Below are 15,506 nucleotides of genomic sequence, written 5' to 3'. Positions count from 1 at the left end.
GAGAGCATTGCTGTCTGGGCCATAGGAAACTAGGCATCAATGGCTGGTCTGTCTCACTCAGAAACCTGAGTTCTTGTTGGGGTCCCTCAGCTTGTACTTTAAACTCCTCCAAAGTAGTGTCTGGATATGAAGTTTCAAGCCAATAGTGGGTTAACAGGCTCTGTGTCCTCAACCCATTCAGCTTGGGCAAATGTGGTTCTATTTGGGGCTGATATTGCCCTGGGTCAGGGGCCTGTCCTGCTGGATGAATGGGAGCTAGGCAGAGTAGGTGACCATCAGAAAGGTGGATTGCCCAACTATCCCTCTCCAGAAGCTGGAGTGGCAGGGGTGGGTATCCTAATGTCATAGAGTTTCCTACTGGTCTCCCAAGCTCAGGGGAAGCCTGGCCCAGGCACAGAAGAGGTAAAGCTTAGTGAGAAGAACAGATGGAGCCACCAAAGTCTGCCAAGTCCATGCACACCCATCAGAGGTGGAAACCGGAGCTGGGAATTCCAGATTCTAGGCTTAGAGCCAACTCCGGGTGTGGAGAAAGAATAGACAGAGACGGGGCTGGAAGCAAAAGAACTAAGGAGCCTTGCCTGCTGCTGAAAACCCTGAGATGCCAACACAGCCAGGCTGTGGGCTGGACCTCCCCATGCCACGAAGGCCACGTTGGAAGGCCCTGACTCACTCCCCAGGACTCCAAGCCAGCCAGACGCCTACAGAGAGCAGGGTGGCCCACTGGCCAGCCCCAGGGCAGCGATGCTGCTTGGCCAGTCAGGTATCCTGGCATCAAGGGCAACTTGGTTCATCCCATTACCTGGCCAACTCTGCTCTCAAAAGAGTCAACTGTGGCCCAAGGGGAGAGGTGAGAGGGGTACAAGAAAGGTTTTGGAGAGGAGCAGGCTTTAGGGTAAAGGGAAGGCAGGGTCAGGGGGGAAGGCAGCCAGAATGGAAGGATTCTGATTCCCACATAGAGGGAGAGGCCTACACTTGTCCAGCTTCCACCCCCAGCCCATGCCAGCTCATCCCCAGGCCCGGAAGACTGAATCCAGAAAAGGAAAGAAGGCACAAAGTAACAGCACAAATTTCAATACATTTCCAATACACACCTAGGGGAAGGGTGGGTATGAGTGGGGGGAATGTGCAACAGAATGATGGGAAAGCCAACTCCTAGGGGAAGACTGAAGGATCCATTCTGTCCATTAAAGTCCAGGTGAGGGTGGCTAGGTGGCACAGTGGATAGAGCACTGGCCCTGGAGTCAGGAGTACCTGAGTTCAAATCCAGCCTCAGACACTTAATAATTACCTAGCTGTGTGGCCTTGGGCAAGCCACTTAACCCCATTGCCTGGCCAAAAAAAAGTCCAGGTGAAGCTGGGGACTGGGCAGAATTTCAAACCCAGGATAGGGATGGCCCTAGCAAAACTGTACCCCCAAGTTGGCCTTCAAAGCAGGGCCAACAGAAGCAAACCCTGGACCCTGGAAGGAGCAGGATCTCCCTGACCCGGCACCTCCCACAGCCCACAGCTTACCGTGTGAGGGTTGTCGTAGTAGACCCCAATGGAACTAAGGCGTGGAGAGATACTGCAGCTCTCCGTAAATAGCCGGCCCGAATCCTTATAGGACCCCACGTGGAACTTGTAGGCCAGGGTGATGTTCCGGATTGGGGGAGAACCTGCACTCACTACCACGTCTTCCAGCAGCCCAGAGTACACGGCAAAACCCAGCAGGGTCATCAGAAGGGTCAGCACCAGGGCCACAATCAGGCCCAGGAGCAGTAACTCCGACATGGCGTCTGGGCCCTCTGCTCCCCGAGAGACGCTGTGGGAGAAAAAAAGGGCCAAAGGGAAGGTGAATGAGGTGAGGGATGGCAGCGGATTTTGCTCCAGTCTCCAGCCCAAGTAGATGTATCCTCCTTGACCATGGGTCCCTCCACTAGAAGCTATGAGCCAGGAAGAGGAGGAGGAGGGGCCAGAGGTGGTTACTGTGACAGGATGACCTAGAAGGTGATCAACAAAGGATGACAGAGGCCGCAAGACTATTTCTTAATCACAATCATTGAGGCTCTGAAAGCAACCAGAGTGTCATCACATTATCCTCAAGCTGAATCACAAGAAGGGGGGGTGGGACTGTCTCAAGGAGGGAAATCCAACACCCAGTCAAGGGGTGATACTGTTCTGAACAAAGTTGGACCTCAGAGAGATGTGAGCATCTCTGTGATCCTCCCACAGCCTGGTCTGGACAGCAGGCCAGTCAAAAGAAGACCAGGGTGTTGAGTCCTCAGCTCTGCCGCTTCCTACCCATGGGACAATGGGCAAGCCCCGCTCCCCCAATTCCCATCTCTCTGAGTCTCCACTTCCCCTTCAGTAAAGAAAGGGATAGGACTGGATGATCTCCAAGGACCCCAGTCTGTAAATCTAACAGTCTGTGATTTTCAAATCCACCTTCCCAAGTACTTTGGTCAGTCACATTCAGGGATGCTGTAGTCAGAAGAGGATTGAGAGAGAAGCAAAGACCCAGATATCTATTAATAAAAAGGATGCTGGGAGATACAAAACCCCAGAGAAAAAAGCTTTCTGAAGCTCTAATTATGATGATAATACTTTACTTATCTGCAGTTAAACTTTTCAGCTCTCTCAACTCTAGAAAATAGCCACAAACCAAAAAGACAGGAAAAAAAAAGACGATTTCCTCTTAGTTTTACATATGGTTTAAACAAGTCTCATTATCTGGTCTTTGAGTTCAAGATAAATTAGAAAGCAGGAAATTGGAAGGTGACTGCATCTACTACTTAAGAGAAGTAATGGCTTGCCAGTGGAAGACAAAAAGAAACAAAATAAGCCAATAGAAGACCATAAAAAGCCCAAGCTAAGTTAGCAAATTCAGGACAACTAGCTTCAGTCACCCCAAAGAGATCTGTAAGGTGTCACACCATCACAGCACAAAGCAGAAAATATTACAATGGCCTTAAATAATCAATAAAAGTTAAGATGAAATACTCAACAAACAGTTTAACAAACATTTTTTGGGTGCCTGGGATACAATGATGAAGAAGACTCTCCACCTTCCTTCCCCCAAGGAATTTAAAGTCTAGTTAGGAAATTCATTGTTTTAGACAAAGAGGTCAAACATGCCAGGCCCTTGCTGCCCATAATGCTTACCCTTTCCCCTCTCCTGAACCAGATTAAAATGTTAATTGGGAAGCATTTGACACAATTAATAAAAGATATAATATCCACAATGTTAATTGTCTCATATCATTTATCAACATATATTGATAATATATGTCAATATAACATTAACGTTAATAAAATACATAATGAGGTTTTCTAAGTCAATCTATAGTCTGTAGAGATTCCCACAGATAGTTTTCTGACCCTATTTTTATGAATTTGACACCACTGTTTATGAAGGCAGGCATGAAAATAATATGCTTTATGACTAACATGGAAACATTTTTAACATGATTGTGCATGTATAACTTATATCAGATTGCTTTATGTCTTGGGGAGGGGGAGGGAAGGGAGAAAATGTTACAAAAATGAATGATGAAAACTATTTATATATATTAATTGGAAAAAATAAAATGCTATTAAGCATAGCATCAAAAGAAGAAAATATATTTTAGACAGTTAAAATTGTTCACAATTTAAAAAAAAAAATTGATGTTGACTAAACATCAATTGACTAAACTTGGCTACCAAAGTCTTCCTTCTTGAGAATTTTAGAGGTTTCCTGTATAATTACAGAGAGCAGCATCAGAAAAAAGGAACACAGGACTTGAATTGTAGAAGACTTGAAATCCCAACTCTTACTAGTAAGAGCTGCTCCTACAGCTCACTATATGTATGAATCACCACTATTATGGAACTCAATTTACTCCTCTATCAAATAAAAATAAGAAATCTGCTCTGCCTCCTAATACCCACTGAGATGTGATCAGAAAAGTTCCTTAACAAAGGAGTACCATGGGATATAGACTGAAAGGGAATTTAAAGACTGAACTCATCAGACCCCTCATTTTTAGGAAATTTAGACGGTGAGGACAGAGGTTTAGCCAAGTCCCAAAGGTAGCATAAGAAATTCAAAGCTCAATCTTTCAACTTCAAATCCAGGGCACTTTTTACCAGGCTAAAGCTATGGCCAGCAGCAAGGGTAGCGTTAACAATCACAACAGAAAACAAAACTCAAAATATAAACCTACTTTGCTTTTAGATACCACTAGCTTAACTTCATATTCACATTTCTCCATGTTCTCACTAGATCTTCATTTCCCTTAGTTTCTATGCCCTTCAGTTCAGCTCCTTCCCCTACTCTGCCTGTGCCTCATGCCTATGATTTCTGCTGCTGGCACAAGCCCCAGCATCCAAAAAGCCCCCTCATCTCAGCATCCATTTTGTGGAACTTCAAAGACCCTGTTTCTGAGGTCTCCGGAGCAGCTTCCTTTGCCTCCAAGGCCCTCCCTTAGGCCACTGTCTAGTTTCTGTGGGTGACTAACCCTGGGCCATCGCTGAGTGGCTCCTTGCCACTTCAGCCCCCGAGGCCACTGGCTCCTCTTACCCCAATCTAGTTCTGGCACCCTGGGCTCCCCTCCCCCAATCTCGAGGCAATCCACATTTAGAACTGAATAAGAGTGCGCTAGTCACTGGGGACATCAGAAAAGAGACACCTGGATACCAAGGAAAAAATGCTTAGTGGCTTTGTGGTTACTCACCGAAAAATAAGGAAAAACTAATAGTTCATGGTCTCTGCCACTCAGCTGGGGCCAACACACACCTCCAGAGCTGCAAGGAGGACAACATAATGTACAGGATTAAGTCACATCCCTACAATCTGGTAGATTTAGAATAGAGACCCCCCCCCCCCCCAGGGTTGGTGTTTTGAAGTCATTCTTGCTACAGATGGCTTCCCCCAGCTTTATTTGGGCAAGAGGGGGGATAGGGTACAGTTCTCTCAAAGAGACCCGATTCTGGGGTAGGAACAGTAGGATCTGAATTCCACTTCGTGACCTTGGATAGACCACTTAATACCTCTGGGCCTGGGTTTCATCATCTATAAGACGAAGACCCTCCCAGCTCTAGACACAGGACCCTCCTCCGGTGGGGCCTGTAGGACGAACACAAGGCAGAAACATCCTCAAACCTCTTCAACCCCAGCCTAAGGGGTGTTTCTTGTTTTGTTTCCCCCCCCAAGACCCCTGGGGTCAAGGGGTCCCCCAAACCTGTCCTTGCTAAAATCTCCTTCCTCTGAGTTAGTCTCAATCACCCTAAAAATAAACGTCCCTTCCCACCAGGGAGGGTTTCTTCGGTTGTCCTTTAATCCCCTGCTCTTACCCAAGAGGGGAGCGGCCCGGACAAAACGCCAGGTCTGCACATCCGAGGCTCAGAGTTAATCGCCCGGGCAAGAGAGCCCGGATAAGGCTGGGGCCCGGCTGCGCCCCCGTTCCGGGCCGCTCCTCCCCACGGCAGCACGGAGCCCGCCGGCCGCGCTTCCGGGTTCCCCGGGCTTCACGTGGGCCGTGACAACAGCGGGCGGGGGGCGGGGCCGGAGCGGCGGGGGGCGGGGCCGGGGGCGGGGCCTGCCCGGCTCTTAAAGAGCCCCCGGGCCTCGGGGACGACTCGCGCGCCGGGCCCGGGGCGGCCGGCCCGCCTGGGCTGGAGTCCGCAGGGGGCGGGCGGCCCGGCCGGGGCGGGCTTCCAGCTGGCGGGGAACGACTCCCCAGGCTCGGGGAAGTCACCAGCGGGGGGCCGGGAACGTGCCCCGGCCCCGGTCGGGGGCCCCCCTCAGACACCAGGGTGCTCCTCCCGCTGGGCAGCTCTGACTCCAGAGCCCCCCTTTTCCGCACCGTCTTTCTCCCCTTCAGCCCCCCACGGGTTCGGCGGCCCCCAGCGCAGCCCCAGGCTCGGGGGAGCCACGGACACTTCCAGCGACAAGCCCCCGCGGCGCCCCCGACAGGAGCGGCCGCTATCGGGGGCTTCCGCGCCACAGGCTCCTACAACGTGTGGGCGCGCCCGGGAGCTGCGCGGGGCCGGAGGCTCGGCGCGGCTCCCGGGAGGGCGGGGGCGCCCCTCTTTCGGCTGTCCTGGGGTCTGGCGCCGGGTAGCAGCCCGGCACACAGGGGGCGCTACACGAGTGGTCCGCGGCCGGGGGCGGGGGGCGCAAAGGCAGAGAAGCGCCCCCGGGCCGCTCCCGCCGCGCGGCGCCCGGGGCTGCGTTCACGAGTGGGGAGACCGAGGCGGGCTGCCGGGGCCCGGGCCGCCGGCCGTTGGGCGGGGGAGGGGAGGGCCCATTCCGCGGAGGGGAACACTGAGGCCCCGCGGCCCGCCCCCCGCCCCCCGGCCGGCTCCCGCCTCACCTCGGCTCCCTGCCGGCCCCGCGGTCGCTCGGGGGTCGGCGCGGGCGGGTCCCGGGGCAGAGGCGGCCGAGAGCCGTGCGCGCCCCCGGGGCTGGCGGGCGGGCGCGTGCCCGGGCCGGCGCGTGTGCGCCGGGCGCGGGGGGGGGCGGGGGGCGCCGAGTGGAAGCGAGGGAGAGGCGGGGGGTCGCCGTGGCGACGGCCCCGCCCCTCCGCCTAGCCAATGAGGCCGCGGCTCGAGCGCGCCCCGCCCCCCGGCCCTGTCCCGGCAGGGCCCGCCCCCGCCGGAGGAGCGAGGCCCCCGCGGAGGGCTGCCCCCAGCGGCGCCTGCGGCCCGGGCGGAGGGCGGGAACGCGGCGGCGGGGCCCGCCTTGGGCCGGGGGCCCGCCGGCTCCTCCCACCGCGTCGCCCGTTTCTATTTTAATCCGATTTCACACGGGGGGGGGGGGCCACCGCGGGGGGACCTTGCCCGGTGCGTGAAGACCTCGGACGGGGCTCTGCCCCCTTAAACCGCCTCTCACCTCGCTGCGCCCCAGCAGCGGCGCGGGGCTCCCAGGGCGGACACGCGCTGGCACCCCTTAACCGCAGCCTCCTCTGCGGGGCGCCCCGGCCCTTCTTGCTCCTTCCTTGTTTCTGCCCATTCTGGCCTTGCTCTCCTGCCCCTGGACGTCACCCACCGTCTCCCTTCTCAGCTTTAACTCCAAGGCTGCAGGAGGAAGTCACAAACTCATACTGGCTTTTGTCGCATTTCTAGTTTTCACGAGGCAGTGGGGTTAAGTGTCTCGCCCAAGGCCACACAGCGGGGTCATTATGAAGTGTCCGAGGCCGGATTGGAACTCAGGTGCTCCTGACTCCAGGGCCGAGGCTCTATCCACTGCGCCCCCCTAGCTGCCCCGGGCCAATGACCATTTCAACCGGACCCTTAATCCTGTACAGAATTCATCTCCCAAGTCCTAATTCCCAACAGCAGCTGCTCCTGAATTCTTTTATCAAGCCTAGCAGATTGCCTCCGACTTTACTGAGCCATCAAGGCATTTCCCCTTTTATTCAGAGAAATCCTTTTCCGTTTCACTTCTTACCTCATCCCTCGAGAATCAGATCCTCTTCCCCTGCCCTCTTTTTTGCTAAGGCACACTGAGCTATTCTCACTTTCTAGTGCTTGCTTCATCCGTCTCTGTCCTTCCATTGGCTCTATTGCCAACATTGACATTCTATAGAAAAAGCAGTCTCCGGTAGCTGCCTCTATTTCATCACAAAGTCCTCAGCTCCTTATCATGTCCCTACTGGGAATGGTCTCTCAAGCCATGAAAGACCTTTGAATTGCTCATTGCTTTTCTCAAACCTCAATCTCCTTGGCCAGCTTTTGACCATCCACTTTGTACCAGGTAAATTGGACCAACTGGTTCCCAACGTGCCATCTCCTCCCTCTTCCCCTTTGCCTTTGCTTTCCTCCTAAAGTCAACAGGCACTTCAAGGGGTTTCCCCATCTGCCTATCCCCATTCCTCGATTTCCTTAGAACATTTTTGTGTGGATCCCTCCCTTGCCACCATTCTCTACCCTGGATCATACTCCTCTATGTACATGTCCTATTTCTCTTGTAGAATCAAAGGAACTGGAAGGTAGGTGATAGGGACAGTGTCATTAAAAAAAAAATCACCATTGACCTTTAGTAGCTAGCACATAGACTTTCATAAAAGTCTGAATGAAGGAATGAATAATGGTTCCCTTTAGAGGCTGGAAAGCAGCCATGGGTTAGAAAGCCATTGTTTGTTATCAGCTGACCCTTGCGGCAATGACTAGACCCTCTTAGTAGTCTGTGAGTTCAGTGCCCCTGCTTCATGGGGATCAATAAGTCTTCTAGAAAACACGGAGACCAGCTATCAAGAGGGAAGCCCTCAGGTCACAGCAAAGCTGCTTAGGCTGCAGAGACGGGAGTCTGTCTAGACTCTTATGGGTCTTTCCTTTCACAGTGCAGTACTAATCCAAAGTTCCCAATAAAGGCTCTTCAGGCCTTGGTTTCTCCTTATTGGCTCCGGATCTCTACCTTCTCCTCTAGCACCAAGGACTGTCAGGAGGGACTTAAGCTGAAAAGTGAGTTTTGAAGTGTGCTGGTCAAGCACCAGCTCAGGATAGCTTCCAGAGGTGAACATTGTCTTTGCTTTTCCTTACTTACCGGCCTTATCAAGTGGGAATCCTATTTATAAGTACTGGCCCTTGAAAACCACCAGAGGGCACCCAGAGCCTTCCAAAAGCACCTCCACACCTTGGAATCACCTGCCTCTACACCACTCTCATGGAGAGTTCTGAGGCCCCAAGTGAAAGGAGAGAGACACAAGAACACCCAAGTGAGCTGTCAGGATCCCTTTTGGTTTTCAGGGGAGGTCCTGCCCCCAGTTTCCTCACCTATAAAATAAGTCAGAATCTAGGTTCTTCCAGTCTTAATATTTCAGGAGCCCCTGCTCATAGCTGCCAGAAGTCTTTTCTAAGGCCAAGTCCCCTATATCCTTAGCCACTTTTTAAAAATTCACTTTCATATGCTTTCCCTACCCCAGACTCCATTGCATGTGTCCTTTGGGAGCTCTGGAGCAGCATAGACCCTCTCTGAAGACAACCCCTCTTTGCACCCCACAGTGCTGCCTTTTCTCCTAGTATTTCAACTCCCAAGTTGATCAAGACACCACAGAAAGGGATGGTGTCTGTCCAGACAAAACAGTCCATAGAACTGCTTTTTTTTTAAGTTTTAAATTTTATTTTACAAAAAGAGAGAAAGAAAACTGATAGGCAGTTATACTGACTTACAATTGTTCTGTTTGCTTTTTTTTTAAAAAAGTGACATGAAACACAAGTAAAAATAAATACGTCATAGAAACGACCAGTTGTCCAGTCTCTGGGGCAGGAGACATCCTGCCTTACAGAGAGAAGAGGGAAGCACATGATCATTCGTGCGGGCCAGCCGGCCCTGCTACAGAATCTCTTCTTTTCAATCCCTAAAGGTGGACTTCAGACTCAGATGGCAACCAAAGGTAAAGAAAACTGAAAACCAAAGCCAGGTACTGGGTCCCAAGTGCCTCCCATCTCCATTATCAGCAGTGTGGCTTTAGTGGTTGTCCAGTATAACTCCCCTCTGCCTCCCTTGAACCTGGCCCACTGAGCAATCCTACCCCAACCACCCTCAGTAGATGGTGCTCATCAATTCAAGTTATAGGAAAAAAAAGTCAGTCCTGGGGGGGGGGATGGGCAGCATTCCTTTAGTATCTCCCTATCCCCCATGCTGTTCTTACCTTCCTAAGTGCAGTTTTATGAACACATACAGATTGGAAATAACCTCCCAAGGTCAGGTTATGCTCTTGCAGCTACTAATGAGTCCAAGGTTACATCACAGTATGAGGTCCTGAGCAATAGACATTTGCCCTCAAAACATCATCCTTAGAGGATGACACAGGAAAGAAAACATGTCCCTTCAACTGCTTTAAAGACTAGTCTGCCCCTTCCTAAACTGACAAATTACTTAAATTTTAGGACCTCTTAAAAAAAAGACAAAAAGCAGATGTACACAAAGGCACTGGGCCAAAGCCAGTGGATATCATATTCTCTCATAGCGGAGTGCCCTAAGTTTGGTTTGAGGGTTCATGGTGGGTAGGGAAGTTTAAATCTGTTTGGCCAAGAATTTAGTAGTTTTAAGTTGTCCCTATGGTCTAGGAGAGAGTAATGATATGGAAAATGAGGATATGCTGGGAGATCAGACTAGAACCAGATCCAAGGTTAAAGCCTGGGGTCCGAACCAGGATAGAGTACAGCTAAGTCAGAGAACTTCCTATCTGATGAGATAGCTCATGCTCACTTGGGTCAGGCACCTTTTTGCAGGTTGTTTCAGACTGGTGACTGAAAAGGGGTCAGTGTTCTTGGTGGGTAGGACTGCATGAGAAGGGAAGGCTATGCACAACAAAGGGAAAAGCTGGGTATTATCAATCACTAGCAGAAATTGGAGGTGTATGGGGAGAGGGTTCATAGCCATGAAGTGAGGAATGGAATGGATTCTTCACTTGGATAAAAGAGAAAAGAGGAATGTTAGGTATGTATCATTGATGACTCATGCTCAAATGGTGCATCTTACATTTGATAGAAATAGGATCAAACAAAAGGACATGGGCTCTAGACAATGTCTAAAAGCCCCATTCTGCTAACATTACTTTTAGTGTAAGATCTAGTAATGATTCCCACCAAGAGATATTGCTAGTTTGATTCATTTTTTCAATCAGGTAGCAAAACTGAACTTTTGAAATTGCTAGTTTTTCCTTGATCCATGTTCCTGGATGACGGGAAATTTTGGGAGATAATCGATATGGGTATGAATTAGAGGTGTGCAGAAATCACCTTGAATTTTTAACTCTACAGCAGCACTCAGTTTGAGTGGGAGTTGTCTCTGGAGCACAGAAGACAAGTTAAGTCAGTCTCAGATGTGGTTTTGTATTGGATGGAACTGTTCTGGGACACAGTTTATTCCTTTTCCAACTTATACATGAACCATTAATGTTGGTAACATCTGCAACAATTCAAGACCACAAAGACATTGGATAAATGAAAGAGTGTAGTTCAGTTCCACAGTTAGCTTCACTATAGCTGTTCCTGTATCATAAATGTACTGTGCCTTTATGACTAAGAGCAAAATCTATAAGCAGCAAATCTACAATAAACCAGATGCATAGGGTTTAAAAGACAAAAAAATCCCCCAACCCATAGATGTTATGGTAAGAACTACCTTGGATACACACTCCTCCACATTCCAACCTTACCCTACCATAATGCCTTTGTTCCTCCCTTAGTGAAGGCAGGCAAGAATAGGATTTTCATGGCCTCCATGATACCATCTGCTTCCCTCAGGTACATAAACCACACACGTGTGTATACAAACATACATGACAGACATACACAGAAAGGCAGCAGTAAAGACAGGGTTTTGTTTTTCTAAAATTCATTATAAAACCCTCAGAAACTCAGATCCCCAACCATCCCACTTTCCCACAAAATCTACAACCGCAGTCATCTAAGAAGGCCTTCTTCAGCAAGACCAGCCTCCCAAAGCTTTGGCCTTCAGAGATGAAGCAGGAGTATATGACTGAAAAGTAACCCCTGGTGCCACATGAAAAAGAAGGCAGATAAAGCCCTCCTTACAGCCAACCCTGTGAAACCATTCATGACCTGGCCAACACCAGGGGGTCTTCCACTGTTCACTAGCATCAGTTCCCTATCCTGCAGAGGGATCTGGGATCCTGGTCCCTGCACCAGTTCCACCTCACAAGCCTGCCCACCGACTCTAGTGACAAAGTGATAAGACAATCTGTGTCAGTGGACATGCAAAAAGGCAGCAGGAAAGACCCCATCTCCCTCCTCCCAACACATACCTCAGACCCTTCCTGTTATTGGGTCTTTGGAGCCACCAGCACAGATCAGGGAGTGAATGACCCCGGGGGGGGGGGGGTCCAGATTGGTTCCCTTCTCCGTGCCAGTTTAAACCTGAGCCTGCTCCAATGGAGCCCCTTTACTGTCAACTTGTGGGAAGTGTCTGAAAGAGAAAACACTGGTTTGAACTGCTATTCTTAAATGAATCAAAAACAATTTGCATAGCTAAACGGTAGATCTAAGGCTTCTATGAGTAGCAGAGTTAGGTATGTCTGCCAGAATGCCTATGAAAACAGAGAGAAAGTGAGCTCTAAGGTTCCACTTTTGGCATTTTTAGACAACAGTACGTACACATGCCCACAGCCCTATCTATCTTCCATCTTTATCCCCTTTATTGGGAATAATTCCGCACACCTAGTCCTTTGAACAATGGAAACAGTGTTTGGACAAAAAATTCACTGGAGGTCTTCCTTCTAGGGTCAGTCTTGTCCTGCTCTTCTCACAGGGCTGGAAGAAAACAGAAATGACCCAAGGCCTTGCTGCAACCTCCCAGCCTGAGGAGACAAGGTCATCAGCTACAGGTCATCACCCTGCAAAAGTCTGCCAGGTAAAGATTTTTGTTCTGGCTCATCCTTCTCCCCTCGGCCAATATACAAAACCCGAGTAGCTCAAAATACCAACACCAGTCATAAGAGAGGCAGAGTTTATACTTATCCTAGACACTGTCACCAGGAAAGGTTGAGCCCAGAATAACCAGTTTGCTGCTGAAAAATGGAATCAAACCTGGGATTCAGAGGAGGGGAGGAATGGTGCAAACATAGTTCCCATTGGAAAACTACCAAATTCAAAGCATATACATTAGTTGGGAATATGCTAAATTTATGTTCCCCTCCTACAAAATTTGCTATCAAGAGCAGATAAGCTTTGAGGAACTGAAAGGGCAGCTAATGCTCCAAAGCCATAAGCCACTTTCCCTTCCAGAAATGGAATACGTTGGAGGTCCCAAACCAGGACAGTTGTTTCCTATCTTCTCACTTAGCCGACAATTCCATGGCCTCCACACTAATCCTAGGAAATCACCACCTAAAATGCATTGGTCCTAACTACAGTCTACACTTTGGTCAAATCCTAACTTTCATCCAAGACTGATTCCTTGTCCATGTAGTATTCCTCACAGTCACAGGATCAGGGAGACCTTAAAACTCCCCAAACTCATTTACTTCCTATCTCCCACCCCTTTCCCTCCCAACTCCCTCCCCTAATATAAATGAAAAAATGAAAACCCCCAATAATAAATTAATTGCCTTCATGAAATAAATTAACATGGAGATTTCTAATGGAGGGGGGAACAAAGACATACCACTAGGCCAGGTAGTTGGAGGTTCAGTCTTATCCCGCCACCGAGAAACTCTCCACACATGGCAGTTAAATCTTCCCCTCGCCACTACCCACCCCCTCACAGGATACATACACAGCTTCCCTTCAAGAGGGAAAGCAAGAGCTGCCCAGAGACACAAACATGGCAAGGAGAAACACAACCTGGCAATGTATAATCTTTGTATTTTTCTTGAAGTCCTAAAGCAAATGCAGCACTAAGAATCTGCATCTCAGACAGTGGGTTAACCAGGTCTTTCTCAGTCACCCCATATGTAAGGTGGAATTGTGAAAAGGCAACTCTCCCAACCCTGAGATGAGTCTCTTCTGTTTACCCACTGTTCAAGCTGAAAAGAAGCCACTAAATTTTAATTTCAATCAAAAGAAAATTTCAAGTTCTCACCAGCCCCTATCCCCCCCGAACCCTCCCTTCCTCTCCTACCCTGCTGATATACACTGAGGGCACACTGAAAACACACATACACACACATACTCACTCTCTCTCTCTCTGTCTCTCTCTCTCTCTCTGTCTCTCTCTCTCTCTCTGTCTCTCCCCCCCCCTCTCTGGCCGAATTCCTGCTCCATTCCCAAGAAATAACTCCACTTCCAATGGGATTTCGATTTCGGTCTATGCTCCCTTCTCTTTACCTCTCCTCTCCACCCACCCACTTCTGCTCTCCTCTCCAGACCAAGCTAAATCACCCGGTAAGACAGATCTCTTGAGATGGCTCCCAAAGCCAGAAGAACCAATCTTTATATGGACTCTTCCATTCAGGCAGGTAGGCAGGCAGATAGCACAGGTTGGGGAGACAGGGAGACAAGCAGGATGTTCTCCTATCTCTGGTCCCCAGTCCTCAAATTCCCTTCACTATAGCAGTCTGGAATTTATCCTTCCTTGCTAAACAACATAGAACCCCTGATAATTTAAGAATGATGGCCCCTGTCCCTCTTCTTGCTCTCTTTCTGGGCTCTATCTTCAGAGCTCCAATCTTTCTTCCAATCCCAATGGGAAACCCATTGAGGGGCCAGAGTGAGGTGGAGAGGGATTCCCCAGCTATTTCCCTGTGATTTCTATCACATCATCGTCCTTGTCCTCATCTTCATTGGAGCTGCACCCCACCTCCGAGACCTCGTGGGAGTCAAAATGAGGCACCTGGGACCGTAGAAGACTGCCAGCAGGGTACCCCGAGTGAGGGGACATATAGCCTGGGTAGACTGACATGCCCCGGGCAAGGCTGCTGGGCAGAATGGTGGAGGGGAAGGGTGCAAACATCCTGGGCTCGGGCAGGAGAGACTGTGTGAAGGGGAGTGAGTAGCTAGGCAGCATCCCCGTCACAGAGGGGTTTAGCATAAAGGAAGGGACACTGGCAGTGGCTGAGGTAGCAGCAGAAGAAGAGCTGACTGGGCCAGCTGGCAGGAGGGGGTCAGTAGTCACTGGGAATACCAGAGGGGAGTCTGCCAGCAGATTGGGCAGCTGGTAATAAGAGGAACCAGTGCCCATGTAGAAGGAGTTCCCCGCCTGGGGGGTGAAGGGATGGGTGAGGTTGTGGTTTAAAGAGACCGGCGGCATGGCAAATCCACTGGAAACTGGGTACCCGTGTTCATACGGCTGCACGGGGGCTGGCAGCTGGCACTTTTTGGGCGGCCGGCGGGCTGGCTCCTCTGTGGCAGGTGGTGAGGCCGACTTGCGTTTGTTGCCCCGTAAGTCCAGTACTGGGTGCCCATCGCTGGGCTGGCTGGTGGCCGGGAGGGAAAGAGCCAGGCAATGACTCCCTAAGCGAGGCTCGGGCCCTCGAGTTGTCCCAGGGACTGCGTTATTGTCTGTTGACCGGGTTGGGAGACTGGAGGAGACAGGGTTGGTGCTGGGCGAGATGTGATGGGTCTCTCGAGCAGCTGCAGCCTCTGCGTATTGCTGCAATTCACTGATGATCTCAGGGCTGTCAGGGGAAATAGGTCTGGCCAGCTCCTCTGTGTTGGGGGGTTTGGGCGATGAGGCACTATGTCTGCCATTGCTTGTGGACTCTAGAGATGGACCCTGGGATCCTGGGAGCAAAACACATCTGGGAGTTAGAAAGGTCAAGGAGAAACTGACCTCTTATTGGAGTGCTCAGGCACAAGGAATTATCAGACATCCCCACCCCCACCCCCACCAGACCCAAAAGGGCTGGTGGACATTGGAGTGGTTCTAAACTGAAGGTCAGCCCATTTTCAAGGGAACAAACTAAATGAACTCAGCTACCTAGTCTCAATTCAATATAGAGTATCCACTGGGGGAGGCAAGGCATTGTACCCTAAGACCAGAGCAGAAGCTTCTATAACTGAACATCGGAGCTATGAGTCTAAAGAGGTCTAGGTTAGACTCGGATCAATCTGATTTCTCAAAGAGAACAAAGCCACTA

General features: G+C 50.3%; 2 protein-coding genes across 11 annotated transcripts in view; both read right to left on the bottom strand.

Moving 5' to 3' along the window:
* TEX264 (testis expressed 264, ER-phagy receptor) overlaps window positions 1-1,779 on the bottom strand; it is a 36,344-nt gene extending 34,565 nt beyond the window's left edge. The window contains exon 1 of the mRNA XM_074198083.1: window positions 1,513-1,779. Within this exon, the coding sequence (XP_074054184.1) occupies window positions 1,513-1,770 (258 nt within the window). The 5' untranslated portion in view covers window positions 1,771-1,779. The remainder of the gene's footprint in view (window positions 1-1,512) is intronic.
* Window positions 1,780-1,782: 3 nt separating this feature from the next.
* Window positions 1,783-15,506, bottom strand: part of RAD54L2 (RAD54 like 2) — a 248,935-nt gene continuing 235,211 nt past the window's right edge. For all 10 annotated transcript variants that reach the window (XM_074198071.1, XM_074198070.1, XM_074198075.1 and 7 more), the window contains 3 exons: window positions 6,854-15,150; window positions 4,695-4,764; window positions 1,783-1,801 (listed from right to left, as the gene is read on the bottom strand). In XM_074198071.1, the coding sequence (XP_074054172.1) occupies window positions 14,162-15,150 (989 nt within the window). In that variant the 3' untranslated portion in view covers window positions 1,783-1,801; window positions 4,695-4,764; window positions 6,854-14,161. The remainder of the gene's footprint in view (window positions 1,802-4,694; window positions 4,765-6,853; window positions 15,151-15,506) is intronic.

This window comes from Macrotis lagotis, chromosome 8, assembly GCF_037893015.1.
Source record: "Macrotis lagotis isolate mMagLag1 chromosome 8, bilby.v1.9.chrom.fasta, whole genome shotgun sequence".
NCBI lineage: Eukaryota > Metazoa > Chordata > Mammalia > Peramelemorphia > Peramelidae > Macrotis > Macrotis lagotis.
This window is presented reverse-complemented; position numbering and strand designations above follow the sequence as displayed.